Source organism: Nomia melanderi, chromosome 4 (genome assembly GCF_051020985.1).
Source record: "Nomia melanderi isolate GNS246 chromosome 4, iyNomMela1, whole genome shotgun sequence".
NCBI lineage: Eukaryota > Metazoa > Arthropoda > Insecta > Hymenoptera > Halictidae > Nomia > Nomia melanderi.
Window position 1 is genome coordinate 3,156,478 of NC_135002.1, and position 18,094 is coordinate 3,174,571.

General features: G+C 44.1%; 1 protein-coding gene across 1 annotated transcript in view; it reads left to right on the forward strand.

Annotated features, from left to right (window-relative positions):
• The window catches only part of Ac3 (adenylate cyclase 3), a 36,232-nt gene extending 19,464 nt beyond the window's left edge, over positions 1–16,768 (forward strand). Inside the window, exons 2-9 of the mRNA XM_031993931.2 lie at positions 359–738; positions 3,612–3,896; positions 5,989–6,275; positions 6,643–6,971; positions 7,547–7,882; positions 9,113–9,418; positions 9,853–10,188; positions 10,632–16,768. Coding sequence (XP_031849791.1) covers positions 359–738; positions 3,612–3,896; positions 5,989–6,275; positions 6,643–6,971; positions 7,547–7,882; positions 9,113–9,418; positions 9,853–10,188; positions 10,632–10,814 — 2,442 coding nt within the window. The 3' untranslated portion in view covers positions 10,815–16,768. The remainder of the gene's footprint in view (positions 1–358; positions 739–3,611; positions 3,897–5,988; positions 6,276–6,642; positions 6,972–7,546; positions 7,883–9,112; positions 9,419–9,852; positions 10,189–10,631) is intronic.
• The last annotated feature ends 1,326 nt before the right edge of the window (positions 16,769–18,094 follow it).

The window sequence follows — 18,094 nt, forward strand, 5'->3', positions numbered from 1 at the left end:
GGACGAAGATTCTCAGAAATATACAAAATTTAAAAATACTTTAACCCCTCAACGCTCAGTTTTTTTTAAACAAACAGGCCAAAGAAATCAATTTTGATATACTGCGCTTTTGTTCCACGGAAAAAGGCTATATTTTATTCTTGAATAGATAAGTGTTATAGCTTACAATCCCATGTAAATGATGAATACCAATAAAACGATTTTTTTCCTTTGCTTTCACATTGTTATTTTCACAGTTTGACCTGTTCACGCTCGAATGAACTCGAGCGTACAAGTTAAGGGGTTAACCTTAAACATTCTAGATACTACAATGTAGAGTCTCACAACTAACCGGAGCCGTGTTCGGAATATTCTACAGGTGCTGACGGTGACGCTGTCGCTGGGCGCCATGTTGCTGGGCATCTCGAGCTACTTGTTGACGGAATACCAGCAGCGTCGAGCGTTCCTGGAGACCAGGCAGAGCCTGGAGGTTCAGCTGGTGATCGAGGAGCAGAGCGCCGAGCAGGAGAGGCTTCTGCTGAGCGTCCTGCCCGAACACGTCGCGGTGAAGATGCGTCAGGACCTCGGCGCCTCGCTGGACACCCAGTTCAAGAAGATCTACATGTCGAGGCACGAGAACGTCTCCATTTTGTACGCGGACATCGTCGGCTTCACGGCGATCTCGTCGACGTACAGCGCCAGCGAGCTGGTGAAAATATTGAACGAGCTGTTCGCGAGGTTCGATCAGCTCAGCGAGAGGTAATAATCATGATTATTCGTACGGTGTATCGGGGACGGTTCCCTGCTCGATGGAAAAGTGGAGTATAATTGTCCATTTGAATATCGGAAACTGGAACTGTGACTCGTGTTCCGCGGGTTCTAGCAAGTAGTCAACGGTATTTGGGACGGAGTATAGTTTTATGTTGTATGGCTGAACACTGGGGAAATGGAAGTTAGAAATTGGAAGTTTTATGTGTAGTTGGAGGGTAGAATGGCACTGTGATTGGTGGGAGTTATCGATTGCAGTAATTAAGTCTCTTGTTCTATACTCGAATTGTGTCTCTTTGTTTCTTTCTTGTTTGGCGCACTGGCGTTCGTTATTGTTCGGTATTATTCAGTATTATTTACTACTATTATTCACTATTATTCACCAGTACTCACCACTACTCACCACTACTCACTACTATTCACCACTATTCTCCATTACTCTCTACTATTCATTACTACTCTAAAATAATATACTACCAAAAAATTTAAACAACAAAAACGAGTTTTCTCTTCACAACAACTATATTCGTCATTAATAAAAAACAATTTAAGTCTGTTGTTCTATACTCGAATTGTGTCTCTTTGTTTCTTTCTTGTTTGACTTGTTCAGTATTCTTCACTATTATTCATTACTATTATTCACTATTATTTACCAGTACTCACCACTACTCACAACTACTCAAAATTACTCACCACTATTCCTCATTATTCCCCATTTTCCCTATTAATCTCTACTATTCATTACCACTCTAAAACAATATACTACCCAAACACCTTAAACAACAAAAACGAGTTTCCTCTTCACAACTATACTCGTTATTAAAAAAAAATGGTCATCCTTCCATAACCAGTATATCCGACGCAAACATCGAAGATATCAAATCCGGGAATCTCCAGCACGAGTCCCTCCCGTCGTTACACGGCAAGGGGTGCACCGTGTTCGTGACTCAATTAGAGTTTCACCGGTTTAATCGGGAAGCTTCGGTTTCGTCGCGAAAGAGCCAGTAACGATACCACTTTGTCCCCGGACGTATCGATTGCCGGAGACATCCGTGAAGGACTCGCGTAACGAGACGGAGAAAAGGACTCGCCGGAATCCCCTGATAAAGTCAATTCCGCGGCTGGCGATCCGAGGATGTCCATTGTAGTACAGAGGAGGGGCGGCGATTTCATCGGACTTAGCCGAGCGGACTCAAAACGAACCAATTCATCAGCCGTCGATACCTTAGCCGGCGATCGATCCAATTTTCTACGTGGTTTCTCTCCCTTTAACAATGGACCCATGGAACTCGTCGACTCCACGGATATCGCGTTTCGTAATTATTTGTACTGATCTGAGAAATATTTAGTAAGAGTCTCTGTCAATTTGAATTGCGATTGTGGATTTATCGTGATTCTTTGTGCCTGAAACTCGAAATTCTAATCACCAAGATAGACAATAGGAATAAACAGCCGTTTCTTTGGGAAGAATATAAAGTACAATGAGTCTCAATGAGAGATTGGGAAAATTAATGTTTTGGCTTCTGAGATTATTATACAATATATTCAGAATTATAAGAACGGATTTCTGACCTAGAAAAAACGAAGAAACGAGTGAATTCTCGAGTAAATAAGAATATTATTAATTCTTGGAATTGGTACAAATCTGGAAATATCGGAAAATCGACTGCACGTTGGCTTCTGAGCGACTCAAATATCTGTGAATCTAGTATTAGAACATTGTATTTGCAAAATTTAAATTAAGATTGAAATTTTTTATCTGTCTTTCAATATTTTCTGTTCCACTTAAGAAAGAAAATTTCGATTAGTCCGATTCGGATTATGCTCCGCAAGATTCGATTCAAGTCAAAGTCGGTTTGAAACGAGTGAATAAATAACTGAATTTGTTGTTCGTATAATATCAACTTCTGTAATCCCGCATCCATTAATTCAGAGACGACAAAGGAGGATAAAGGAAGAACAACTGAATGAATAAACATCCATCGGAAACGCCGCTCGGAGATTCAGCTTTTATCCGTTGAACAAAGTCCGAGAACAAAGTGGGGGGAAAAAAATGAAATCCCCCTCGTCCCTTTCCTGGGAATGAAATTCTCGCCGGTGTGGCCCGTTTTCACGCGATGATTTCAATCAGAAGGCTCTCGCAGTGGCGTAGTCAATGATACGGCAGCCTTGTCCTTATTCCGCTCGCAAGAAAAGCACACCGAGGAAACGAGGGATTCCTTTGCCGTTATTAAATGAAATATTTCTGTATCCAATCCCCTTTGACTCGCCGGGGCGAGGATTTTCCAATCTGAATGCGGAGGTCGTCCCGTAAATAAATGATCCCGCCGTTAAACATGCACGAATATATAGGCGAATATGCGCGGCACGGTTTCTTTTTCGAAACGGCGCATACTTGCGCTGAACCTTGCCCTTTATCCGCTTCTAATTAAAAGTCCACGTATTTATAGCGTCGTTTCTATTTTGTGTGAGCCCTTAGCGCGCGGCGGAGACGTGAATCGGTAAATAAAATGTAACACGTGAATAATCGAGGGGAAAAATGGGAAAGTAGATTGGAAAATTCAGCGACTCGCTCGTCTGTTTGTCCTATTTAATGATAGAGCATGCAAAGCTGACTTCTCATTGAAAAGTGAAAAAATTCATAAGAAATGAAACAAAGGAATTGTATTTACAAGTATCTGTATATTTATAAATAACGGATATTGATTTGAATGTTTATTAAAAGATATAGAATATGCTTTAAGGTAAACGACGAATTAGCAATTTTTCTGAAAATTGAATAAATGGAGAAGTTTTCTATGGAGATGTTTAGTACTGATTCTTCGATTGTTATCACATGTCTGATTTTCGCGATTTATTTTCAGGTACGAACAGCTGCGAATCAAGATCCTGGGCGACTGTTATTACTGTATAAGTGGAGCACCGGTCGAGAGGACCGATCACGCTGTTTTATGCGTGTACATGGGCCTGTCCATGGTGGAGGCGATCAAGTACGTCCAGCAGACGACGAACAGCCCCGTGGATATGAGGGTGGGCATACACACGGGCGCGGTTTTGGCGGGCGTGCTCGGCCAGAAACAGTGGCAGTTCGACGTGTACAGCAAGGACGTTGAATTGGCGAACAAAATGGAGAGCAGCGGAATGGCGGGGTGAGTTCTGTTGATAGGAGTGTTGTTGTCGTCGGAATTTTGAGCAGCTTGAATTTCGTGGACACTCGACAGCGTGGAAAATATTACTGTTAGGTTGCTGTTGAATTGTTATTAATACGATGCTATTGAAATAGGATTGAAATGAAGCATTGTTAAGGTTATAATTCACTGGAATTTCAGAATTAATATTAGTTCGTTATCGAAGTGATAGTAATGATATGATAGTATTGAAATAGTATAGAAATGAAAGAAAAATATATACATTGACATTCGATTAGTATGAAGCAATTGGTTCGATGGTTGAAATAATAACTGCGCGTTTCTTGCAATTGAAGTTCGCATTTATGAAAAATTTTAGGAGATTCTTATTGACATTTTAATTGAGTTAAGGGATAAACGAATATCTTCCGGAGTGTTTTACCCGGAGATACTATAAACGTGTAAAATCCTATTCGACCTGAATGAAAATAGTAAATCGGGAGACAGGCGGTTGATAATTTTAGCATAGTTACACGTATCGAGGATACGTCTGCTGTTATAGTTATCAGATAGAAGCTGTTATTAAATGGACGGTGTAGGAAGCGTGTATTTAAAGCTTGAATTCAATATTTTTACTCCGCGCCGTCCTAGCAGAGGGTAATCTCTCCCTCGAGGCGAGGAGGAACGAAGAGGATTTCATTCTTTATTACGTAGGAAATAAAAACCACGGCCTGGCCGAATTTCGTTATTTTTCCGGCGTGGACTGTCCCCGGGAAAATTGAAAACCTGATACAGAATAATTCAATTTCAACGGGGAAAATTCATCGTTTACAAACGCGACGCGAATATTTCGGCCAATCAATCGACATAGAAACCTTCCTCGGTTTATCTGCAACTCCGAAAAGTCACTAAAAGACAACTTGTTTGTAAAAATTACGAGCATAATAATAATTGACCTAATCTCGCGGAAGTAATCGCACTAAAGGAACGGATTTCAGAAATTACAATAAACTTCCTTTCGAAAAATTCGTGTGCACTGCGTATTATTCAAATTTCCGAACGGATTAAAATTCTCTTTTTATACATTGCAACGGAACACGAAGAAATTAATTTATAGAACATTGTTCATCGAAGAAAAGTGAAATCGCGTGATTTTCGAAGAGTCGAGGACACAATCGGTTAAATAAAATAAGCGTGGAGACCGGAAACGACGTTCCTCGGTCGCGTCGGGAATTAATGGCGCCGAGGGTGTACGGATTCGGCGCCTCGCCGAATGGTATCGATGCCGGGGAGCATAAAATACGTCCTTGACGGACCGCGGATACACAGCGAACGCTCCGGCCGCGTGTGTATATCTTTGACATTAATTACCCGGCGAAACGGGCGGCGTAGCAGTTTTTAATGCGCTGTCGTACGTCTATTTTCACGGAGCGCGTTAAAGGGCGAGGTGTCTGAATCAACGAGGCAGAGACGCCTGCCGCCTTGCCGTCCCATTCACTTTAAGCCCCGGCTAACGCGATTCCTCTGTCTATTTTTATAGTTAACCTGCACTATTTCATAACAATGTGGGTTTATCTCTGGGAAATCATTCGCTTAAATCTGTCGCAGAACAGTGAATCATGCAACAGAATTATAGAATATACTGTCTTACCGAAGTGAAATAAAGAACGAAATAGAAAATTTATTCAGATATGTAAAATTAAACATGTTTCACATAGTTATAAGATATATTTAAGCATCTACTTTAATAAATTGAAAGATATCTTAGAAAACTTCGTATCCAGACTAAAGTGATGTAAGGAACTCGCTAATCAAACTATGACCACTGATTATTGAATTAAATATTCAATTATTAGGAACACTTAGAATCCGTATAATATTAATTCAACCATAAACCATCGATAAGTAATCTTCGAGCATTCCGAAATCAATTAATTCATCGTTCGCCGCGCGAACCGTCGGCGTCCCCCGAATCTCTCGCTCCGACAAGATGGCGGCCGGCGCTCGCGATCCAGCGAGCCAGCGTCGCGTCGTTCGAGTAATCGGAGCGAGGGATCCGGTAAACAAGGCGGTGTCGCCTCGCAAATAACCCGGCTGAATAAATACCCCGAAGGAGAGTGCACATCTCGAACGCGACGCTCAGCTTCCTGAACGGGGAGTTCGAGGTCGAGCCGGCACACGGGGAGGACAGGGAGGAAGCGTTACAGAAGGCGGGCATCGTCACTTACTTCATCGTACGGGCGCTGAAGCCGTTCAAGCCAGCTGTGACCAAGAGCCTGGCGTCGCTCACGGACGCGGAGAACACGAAGAAACCGGCCGAGAACGCGCAAGACAACAGGAACAACAAGGAGGACTCGGAGGAGTTTAGGCAGAGGCTGCGCAAGGAGCTCGACAGCAAAGGTACTCTTCGCGGAAGATAAATAATAGAGAACCTAGATCGTTATTTCGGATCGGGAACAGCTGAATTATTTATCTTCAAGCTAAATACTCTATGGCATCGAGATTCAGAATAATTTATCATTGGAACACCTTTTTGGAAGATACATCTTGTCTAGTTCTTATTAGATAACCTATCATCTATATCTATCAAGTATCTATCGGAACTTAAACTTCGTTTAATATGTAGCAGATGATCTGTTACAAAACAACTTGAATGTAAGACATCTTGAAGTATCTATTTAAAGCTAAACTCTCTAATGCCAAGATTGCCCTGCAAACGTGCGAACGAGCTTAATGCTTCGTTTCAAGCAAACTGAATGATTCGCAGGCGGAGGAGCAGACATAAAAGGGCACGCGCATTGGTTGACGTTGAGGTTCAAGGACAAGAAAGTGGAGTCCGCGTTTCACCACGCCGAGGAGGCTTTCTCACCTTTGTCCCTTATCGGCGGCCCATTGGCGATGATCTGCGCCGCCCCAGTTTGGAGGTTTCAGCCCTGGGGACCCTTCACGTGGGGCGGTCTGGGGGTGGTCGTACTCTTTGGGGTCGTCTTGGCAGGTGCCACCTGTTTAGGCGGCGCTGTCAAGGCTATGTGGCTGAGGACAGCGCTGGCCTTGCTGATGACGTTCTCCCTGGGGGTATTCTTGCTCCTAGACATGGTGAGAACCTACTTACGAGCTACAAAAGTATTCTCGTTTCTTAATTAGCATCTGACGTCAATATTAGGTTCGTCGTTAAGCTAGAACCATAGTTGAAATCATTTTCCTACTGGATTTTCACTAACTGCCACATATTACTAGGGTTTAGCTACTGCACTTCTAGGATCTGGAAGTTACAAGCTAATTTCCGGAGTTAAAGTCTATTCAGTGATACGTTACAGTCTTTGAACCATGATCTACTAGTAAATTACATCAATTCATTAATATTATGAATTCCTATGTCATTTTGCAAGAGGTATTCTAAACAGCCACCAAGCTAGCTCTAAAATCAAGTTCAACTGCTTTCATTAACTGTTCAAACAGCAAGAGATCAGTGCGTAGTTTCCTTTTTCCAATTATCTAAGCAATCGATGCATAATTCAGCTTCATCTTCTGACGGTTTCCTATATCTCAAAGAATCTTCGTCCGCAAAGGGTTAATGTTATTTCTAACAAATGCTTGGAACAGTATGAAACGACTCTCAGGAGTAGTTCGAATCGTCCGTGGAATGAAGAGAATTGTTCTACCGTTCGCAGAGTAACTGTGTGGTAATCCAAGAACCGATTCCGGACCTGAACATGTCGGTCACACCGTCGACGAAGTGTCCGTATCCATCCTATTATTCTCATATCGGCGTTCTCACCTTGGTGGCGATCTCGATGCCGACCTACATCTGTTACCTCGGCAAGGCGACCCTGATGTACGGTATCGCCGGGATCCAGTGTTTCATCAACATCTGGCTGCTCGGCCCGCGGCTAGACTGGGAGGACCACGCCTCTTCGCCCCTTATGCCGACCTCTAACCCATCGAAATGCTACCTGTCGACCATGCTGCTCATCGTGGCCACCTGTCTGGTCATCGTCGCGAGATACGTGAGTAATCGTATTCTTATCATCATTGTAACATACCGAGGACTCAGTTTTATATCACATTACACTGAAACATCATCCCCTCGCATTCATTTTGTCGCGCACGATTCACTTTCTTTCTCTGAAATCCGTTTTGAGAAATAAGTCTACAGTGATGTTTATTAATACATTAAACATGTTAATCACTGGTGACTGACGTTTCTGAATGACTAGAAATGCGAACATTGTAGTGCCAAATAATTAAGAATTGTTCCTGCGTTTCTTTGCTGCAAAAGGGAAACTGTCAAGATATGCCGCTTAACGAGTTACTACTTATTTTTGATAATTAATCATTTCGAATTCTACGAATAGTGTTCCACGCTTTTAATAGTCTATCAATCGAACCGTGGGAGTACGCGGAACGCGAGAAAAATAGACCGCGGTTCCCAATAAACTGTGGATTGAAAACAATCGTATGTATATCGGCAAAAAATGCATGTAACCCATCCGATGCGAGATGAATAATCGATACCCCGCACGGAGCCGTCCAACAAATTCATCAGACTCGAGGACGTGCTCGTCCCGCGGCTCGAGTGTCCATTCTTCATCCCCGAAACGCTTCAACCCCCGTCCGTCAACATTTTATTCATCGAGCGCGGAGTGTGCACTCGCCGTCCACACTTCCGCGGACTAAATCCGCCCGGAATCATCTCGTTAGATCGAACGAATTCTGCGGAATTCGCTCGCCGGGTACAGCCAACTCAAAACCGCCCTTGACAAATCGGTCGACCCTTGACGTGACCCTTTTCCCTGACGAATGTCTTTCATATTGCTGAAGAAATTGATTTAGCAATACGTACTGCATTGTGCACCGATTAAAGTCTCAATAGATGTACTCTTGAAGTTCCTATAAAGAAATTACGAAAAGTCAATTCAAGCGTTGAAAAGTTTAGTTCTCAGAATCCTCGTTTATCGACATTTTGAATCAATAGCTTACAAAGTTGTTTGAATCTTCGAAGACTACATCCTATGCAATTCCACTTTATATCTGGATAAATTATATTTGAATAAATAATATTTCAGTAAATTATATTTGGATAATTTATATACGATAAATTTATCATAGGTAAAGCAATATTTAAAAGATCCGAGCAGGTTTATAGCGGACATTGGACGTCGAAAGGTTAACGAGGGCTGGCGGAAACGATAATTTCAATGACCGTAGAATGATCGATTCTCGGACCGATGTTCCAGGCGGAGAAGACACGGAGGAGGCTGTATCTTCGCGGCAGGGAGGTGGTCGCGCAACGGGAAAGGGCGGCGGACATGAAGCGTAGAAATGGCGCCCTGATATACAACATCCTTCCGCCGCACGTGGCCGCTTATTTTCTCAGCAGGGCGAGACACCACGACGACCTATACAGCCAGAGCTACGCGGAGGTGGGCGTGCTGTTCGCCAGCATGCCGAACTTCGCGGACTTCTACAGCGAAGAGAGCATCAACAACCAGGGCCTCGAGTGTCTCAGGTTCCTGAACGAAGTAATCTCTGACTTCGACGCGGTGAGCAATCTATTATCCTCGAAAACCTGGCGCAAAATCGACGCGTTCTTAGATTCTAGATGCCCAATCGGTCTGTAGACTTTTGATATTCTTTGCTTTTATGGTTTCGAGTCTAGCAGCGGAGACTTCGAATTTGGAATGGTTAGGTTTTACGTTTGAATCAACTAGAGCTACCGAGCAATCAACTCCAAGAGAGTAGCTGTTGGGATTTCAGTTGATTTGTGATTCGGTGTGCGTGATACTAAATAGATTTCTGTTGTCTTTGTAACAGTTAGGAAAGAATTTAGGAATAGGTCAATTTGACTCAACTGGTAGCTCTAGTAATCTAGTAAAACGATATCGTGACCTCTTGCGAATGAAAAATAATGAAATGAAAAATTGTTGAGGATGCTCTGTCAAGCTAGCTGCCCTCAATAAATGTTTTATTGCTGTAGATCCTCGATCAGAACAAGTTCAAAAGCATCATCAAGATAAAGACGATAGGCTCCACGTACATGGCGGCGTCCGGCATAATGGACTCCGAGGACACCGAGGAGTCCCCCAGATGGGGTCACCTGTCCACTTTAGTCGAGTTCGCTCTGGAACTGAAGAAGGCTTTGTCCAGCATCAACGAGCAGAGTTTCAATCACTTTGTCCTGAAGATGGGCATCAATCACGGTCCGGTGACCGCCGGGGTCATCGGAGCGAGGAAGCCTCATTATGACATCTGGGGTAACACGGTGAACGTCGCGTCCAGGATGGAGAGCACCGGGAAAGTCGGATGCATTCAGGTAAAATCGAACGTAAAACGTTCAGCGGAAATATCCCACGATCTTAGGAACCGCTATAGATCGACACGGTGATCAACGAATATAAAATAATTCGAATAGATGCAGCAATATTTCTACGTTTCAGACAGACAGCGGGAAAAATAATTTAACCCTCTGCGGACGAATGTCGACATTTCAGGAGTGTTCATGTTTCGAAGACTAAGTCGCAAACAAATGATTTAATCACTTGAACAGCAAGAGATCAGCACGTAGTTTTTGTTTTTCCTATCATTTAAGCACTTGATATATGTTTTAGCTTCATCTGCCGAAGGTTCTGTATTTTCCGAAGAACCTCGGTCCGCAAAGGGTTAAAATTCAAGCCGAATCCATTGACGTTTGATTATTATACTGATTTCAAAGAGAAATCTGACGAAATCGTTACTGACGCGTGATGTCGGTCACAGGTGACAGACGAGACCAGGAGAATCCTGGAGCCCTTCGGGTTCGGTTTCGAGCAACGAGGCCTCGTGTTCGTGAAGGGCAAGGGTCAGCTGCTGACCCACTACCTAGTCTCCAAGGACGGCGTGTCTTTGAACCTGGACAGCGACCTGCCGGTCGAACCCACGCACCCGATCATCTACCAGTAGGCTACTACTCGAAGGCTCTAAAAATCTAAAAGAATCTCTTCCTCGTTCCGCCGAGGGACTCGCCGGGAAGAAAACGGCGACGTCCCGGCCTCGACGCCGAAGAAGAAGCGAGAAGCGACACCGAAGCCAGCTCCGGAAGCTTAGAATCCTCGAGCCGAAGACGAAGGACCTATTAAAACGAGACACGCTCGGCGCGACGGCGGACGGAGCTCGGAGGGCGTCGCGGGATATGGGGGATCTTTGAAAGTAGATAGGATCGATGTCGTAGCACGCGGTGATCGAGAACACGGCCAGCATTGATCGATTCCGAGGGACGATTTTTTTTTTTCATTGTGACGAGACACGATCGTTTTAGGCGAGATTCGATTCGATGGTTTAACACAGTTCCTTTCTCGATTCGGATGAATTGTTCTGTAGGCGACGCGATCGGGGCAATCGTGGATGGCTCGGGTCGATCTTCGATACGCGCGTTCGCCGATCGCCGGCCCACCGGCGGGGCGACACGCGAACGTCGCCGTCGGCCGTCGACGAAAAACCTCGGACCGCCTGTTCGCTAGCCGGAGACACGTCGACTGGGATGGATTTATCGAGCGGATTCGCGAACCATGTTCACGGAAGACGAAGTACAGGGTACAAATTGAGGGTTAAGTAGGTTTAGGGATCGATCGAACGGAAGCTCTCGATTCGGGAGGACACGTGTCCGTTGGATTGGCCGAGAAGGCTCCTCGCGTTCTTCGGCGTAGCTTAGAAGCATTTTTTTTCGACATATGGTTTACGTTGATAATTAATACGGTGATTAGAATATATTCAGACTTATATCGTTGATTTTATCGCGTAAATGTCTATGATCATCTAATGTATTTATTTGTTTTGTAATACACTTGTAAACCAATCGTCTTCGTCGCAAGCCGGCCGCCATATTGGAGGGAACGCGAAGACTCTCATTGGCCAAGCCAACGCAATCCTCGGAGAGATGAGGATCGACGAGGAGAATGTTGTTCGAGCTAATTGAACTAATTTACTAATTTACCGTCGACGCGAGCGTCGCGCAATGTCTTAACTAGGGTTAGGTCTTTAAAAGTGTCCTATTTTACATAGAAGAACGGGGAACGGCCGTTGATGGCGGGCTTCGGCGCGTCCCGCGCGATGGCGGGAAATTCGAATCGGAATCATCGGAACGTTATCGATTTCTACGGAAACGCTGGTCAAAGTTCGAACCGTCGGCGATTTCGATGTCGCGGGATTATCCTCGAGCGATCGGGTGTTCGAACCCGAGGAGAAACGGAGTATCATGTACTTGGGTTCATCGATTATGGTCTCTCTGTAGTCCGCGAACTATCCCGAGTGTGCAACGACCTCTTCTCGAGCACTGTCATAGGAGTAATCGCGAGATCAGAACTGATCGAGTCAACTGCAATCGATCGCAGATCGTTCCCTAGAATCGATAAGCTTAAGAAAGTGTCTAGGTCGTAATCGTTGTGGTAGGCCGCTGATCGTCACTCTATTTTTCTAGATCCGACGAGCACGCTCGACATTAACCCTCTTAATACCGCGCGTCGACGCATTGGCAGCCGATCGATCGTCAACCGATCACTCGCGACGCGGCGATTCGAAATCGATGATCTCTTTCTTTCTTTTTTTTCTCTCTCTCTCTCGAAACACTCGACCCCGACGTTACCGGAAGCGGTGATTAAGAGGGTTGATCGGAGCGATCAGTTTAGTGGTAGGGCTTTTTCCTAACGTGGCTCGCGGAGAATCGTAATTTCTCTCGGTAACTTTCCTCGATCATTGGCGCCGTCGACTGTACGCTTTCCTACGATCTCAATCAAGAATCACAGACGGGAAGACGAGAATCGAACGATCGCGAATGTACCGTGATGCTCGAAAAACACGTGAACTTCGGGGCGAAGCCGTTTTGTTTGGCTCACTCGATTTATCTCGAAGTTTCACCCGAGAACTTGAATTTTTTCTTTTCCAACGACTTCGCGGCTCGACGATCGGTGCGATCGCGCGTGTATTCATTAGCCGGGGTTCGCGGTGTAATTATCGTAATAATCGAATCTCGGGTCACGGTCACTGTAACGTGAACCACCGATGGGTGTAATAGGTACTATCGAACATGAAAGTAAACGGGGATCGTCGCGCTGCATTCTGAACCTCGTAGTGAACTCGACGAACTCTGGGCGAGCCGTTATTAGCATCCGAGGGGGAGTGGGGGTGGGAGACATCGAAAAACCGCGTGTTGATATTTTCAAGTTTCTTTTTTCGAATGTCCGTGCGACAAGTCGCGAGAGAGGGGGATTTCGGGGCGTGGGAATGGAAAGGAGACAGAACCGTGTACAGGGTGGTCCATTAGTACACCGACGAGATGGTGATTCATCAGGGAAAGATAAATAGGAAACGTAGATCGAATTTTATCGAGATTAATTCTATTTTATTCGACGTACCGTTGAAGAGTTCTATTCTAAATCTCTTTTTATCTTTGATTTATCTTTTCATGAGGGGTCAGGTTTCGTCGGTGGGGATGTTAATGACGTACCACCCTATATATTCAAGTGTACGTCTAGAGAATGCTATTAAAGATACAAGCACCGCGTCAAGATTCGTTCCAGCTATCCTTCGTTCAAACAGTCTCGTATCCACAGGATAGTGCTTGCATGTTTAACAGCAACTTGAGCGAGACACTCGCAGACCAGAATTCTATTGTATCGCCAGTTACGCGAATCACGTACTACCTACTCGTTACCTTCTGTTTCTTAGAGGTTTAGCGAGATTTACCTGTCCAACCTACGATTTCATCGAGTGCCCGGCATTGAGCGCTGTTCAACGGTTTTTGGGATCGAAGTGACGGTGTTGATAGAGAGTCGCAAACGTTCACTATCGAATTCAAATTGAATTCTTTTGATTAAGGGTATGATTACAGTTGGAAAAGGAAATTAACCGTTCGAGTGCTACGCCATTCTCGCGAATGAACTGAAAGGCACTAAGATAATTCTAAAATAAATTAAATCACCGAATGAACTGTACATACGTAGAAAATTTACAGAGATTTTCCATGCGATCGATAGAACGATTAGAATATAACGAAACGTGCGTCGGGTACGTTACGAAATTTAGAAGGAATCATAAATTCAGCGAGACGAGTTCTCAACCGATCGAAGGATCAACGGAGGAAACCGGCGAAATTTTCCTTGATTTCACCTCATTTTCTTCCCAAAAAATCGTCCAGCGACAGTGTCATGGCGCCAGCTCGTATCGAGCCATCCGACAGCCGCTGATCCAATCGCGTGCGATGCGAGGGGCAACGAGAACCGAACCGAGTGTCGCCGATACAATTTATTTTTCTACAGATTTCATTGACAGGAGTTGATCGCCGGAACCAAAACGAATAACTCGGGTAAATACACAGAACGCACAGGATCACGACGGAGGGGTAATCCGTCGACGACTATTAGACTATTAGAGGTCACACGGAGGAAAACGAGGAAAAAAATGGAACGACCGTCGAGTACAAAGTATTATCGAAGTAGAAACCTTCTATTTCAGTCCTCTGTTTTTCAACGAGACGAGACTTTAACTTGAATTCCGCGCGTACCACACTTTTATTCCCGTTTTCGACTCGCAACGTGTTTCTTCGGGACGACACAGTTTTCACGATTCCGTGGCTGACGCGGGACACGGAGGGAAAGGATAGAGAATATTCGGGATTCCACGCTGGGACCGCTGGAACCGTCAAAGTGACTCGTTCCGAGGATTTTCTTGCGTGATCGTTGAGAAGACGGACAACTTTCAGTGAGATCATCAGATATTAGGTGTGACAACAGAATCTTCGCGACCAGCTTCAGTTGGCTAGACTCATTTCATTGAAGTTACGATTTCTTTGATTTCTATCGCGATTGTCTTAAATCGTTATTCAATTATTCGATTTCATCGACAAATTCCAGAGAACTTTTGCTACACCTAATAAACTGATACGATGATACGATACGTGAATTGAAAGTTCGAGGAATTCCTACAGTTTGCGTGAGAAAATACGGATCGGTCAAATTGACCGTTCGGTTGTTCCAGCGTCCAGGGACGAGAGGACTGCGACGAGCACAGAAAGTGTGAATGAGTGAGAATGAGAGTGTGTAGCGTAATTTAGAAACGAGAAAGCACGGCCTAAGCGCGACGAAAGACTGGATGGACGACGATGGCGGACGAAACGAGATCTCTTCGAAAGGAAATTCGAGAAACTATTCATCATACCGTGATGCTTGAGCAATTTACGTTCTCAACGAAGAAAAATTGTCGAATTTCCGCTTCGATTGGAAACCATTTCGTTTTTTCTGAAAAGTTTCAATGCGTTTAAAATAATGCAACAATTTGGAGAAATTGTACTGTGACGTCGATTTTAGTTTATTAGGCTGGCCGAAATGTCTGAGCGCATTTTTAAATGAAGTTCGAAGAAACATTTCACTGCGTTAAATTCAACTTCAATGAACAATGATTTTATTTAGCGGGTTTCTGTCTTGCAGTTGACTCGTCAATAGTATAAAACGAAAAATCGCGACACCTTTCGGCCAGTCTAATATTTTTGTATATTTAAATATCTTCCGATCATACGAATGCAGCGGAATTCGACGAGAATCACGAATGTCGCGTAGACCACTGTAACTCGAATTTCCTCTCGCCGATCGCGTGCTTCCGGTTGGCGTCCGCTCAACTCACGGAAAACTAGGAAAAATCGAGCGAACAAGGAAAAGGAAGATGGCGGGAGGACGTCTGAAGAACGGAGTCAGATCTTGTAAAGTAATAGAACGAACTTCGTGTATATATATACATATACATCCGCATACACGCGGGGTGTTTTTCAACGTCTGGGAATAATTTCAATGGCAGCCGCAGCGCGCAAAAAGCGGAAAGAGGATCCACGCGAACTTCTAAGTCGAACACGTTAACCTCGTTTCCAAGTTGTACGCTCTTTCGAGCCGCGGTTTCTAAATTGCAACAAAACCGTTACAAAACGAGCGATATTCAACAGCATGTCAAACTCCATTCATAAACAGAACACAGACTCTACGCGTTTAATTATAACGATCAACGCACCGTATCTGAAAACATTCATTTCAAATCCCATTAACACGTTGAACGCCGTATAATTTCATAGACTACACAATGGAAAATGTGTAACATTAAATCATTCGATTGAATTATTATTATTGCACGTTCATCAGCTGAATGCTACCGAAACAGGTAGCATTGTCTGTAATATAGAAATGTTTTCAAATAATCCTCATTTAATTGAGTGAATCACGGTAATTCGATGCGGTTTGAGGTCACTGGTAACCCTCGAGGCATTCAACGTGTTAATTTCGAACCTAATTAAACTATCGCCGAGAGAAGCGAGCTCCCGCGTCTCGCATTATCCACAGTAACCCCCTGAAAACGTATAATTATAGAAACTCCGCTCAAACACTGGAATAAAGGAAGAATCTCATGAAAAGCGTCGCGGAGGAACGAAAACAAGGTCGCGCTTGCTACGTAAACACATATTTGCACATCGACGCAAACATTCCTCCTCAGGCCTCTTTATTTTTGCGCGCTGAGACTCGAGGTTGCCCCCAGCGCGTTGCGAAACGTCCTGCGCGTATATCGAATATAATTAAAGAGAGGAGGAAGACGAAGAAGAAGGAGAGGCGACGGGTCGAATGAAAATAAAACGGGCTGGAATTGAGGAAAATGGCGGTCTCCTGACGTCATCGGGTTCAAAGGGGGCGGAGGTTGGTCTACGACCCGGCCGAGTCTGTGTATAGCCGTGTAAGGAGAATTAATATCATTGTAGATATCATAGTATCTTAGATGTGAGACTACGAAGAGGGAACACTTGTTTTAAACTTTCAAAGTATACTTCTTCCGGTTGGACGACGGCAGGGGCGGGTGGGGGCACGCCGGGGACTCGTGAGGAGTGGAAATCACGCGACTGTATAATAAATGGCTCCTTTGCCGATGTAAATGACGTTGACTTTCATTTCTCCTGACCGATGCATGGACATCCCGTTTCGTTAGGGTGAAGATGATATGTACACCACTTTTGATTTGATCATTGCGTTGATTACTGGAGTTGATTCATTTCTGAGAATTTTCATGGGAATATGGTAGTTCCTGTGTTTGCGATTGATTACATGCTTAGGACACTTTTTCGAATTAGTAGATTTTGTACTTTTTGTGTACTTCGATTGTTTGGCAATTGATATTGATGATTTTTGTATGGATAGAGGAATGGAAGTGTGAAAATTTGTCTTTATTAGAGTCCATATTGAAAATTGACGATGGGGGAACTGTTTGAGGTTGACGCAGTATTTCTGATTTAATTGGATCGAGGGGAGCAATTGATTGGCGGTTTGTTATAAATGAACGTTTATTTTCTCTTAGGTAACAAGATTCATACATGAAATTATAGATCACGCTGTGCGATCTGTATATTAGATTGTAGCTCGTAATCGAGTGTCCGTCTCACCCTCGGAAGGACCGAAATTTCGAAGGATCGTTAGCGAATAAAATGTAGGCTGAGATATTAAAGTTACATTCGTATTAAACGTGAGCCGAGGAGAAGTTTCCCTTCCAGGGATCGTCGAGTACATTTTGATTCGAGTAGAACGAGGATCGCGGCGAACTCCTCCGCGGATTTTTACGCACTACTAGCTTCCGAAGATCGTCAAAGAAGAATAAAATGCGAAGTCGAATGGAATTCCGTGTCCCTAACAATCTTATCGATCTATCGGAGAGAACCGTCGACGCGGTAAAATAAATTCTATCTCGCTTCGAACCCTCGATACTTCCCTTTGAACAGTTCTCGCAACAAAAAAACGTCCGCGTTCCAACCGTCGACGCACGAAATCATAGTTCACGCGGCAAGGCACGAAAAGAATTCAACGAACGCTTGGAAGAACTTTGTTCCGAAACTTCATTTCGGGTTTGTCCGAATGTTCTCTCGGTTTTCGTACAGCTCGAAGCGACCGATCGGAGAGAAGTTACGAATTCGAGCGCTCTCTTTTGCCGTGCGTCTCTCCAAAAATAGAATCGTTTACCTGCAGCGTCGGAAAAGAGGAAGAACAACGAAACGGATCGTTTCATCTACGTTGAACCTTCTACGAGCGAGAACCACGATCCAATGTTTTGTTTTTTTTCGTCCATTTTCTTTTAGATAGAAATCCCGTAACGTTTTCTGGAAAAATATTTTCGACTCTCAGAACCTCCGTCGCTCCGTTTTTCTTTTGTTTATAAATCGTCGAGTCCGT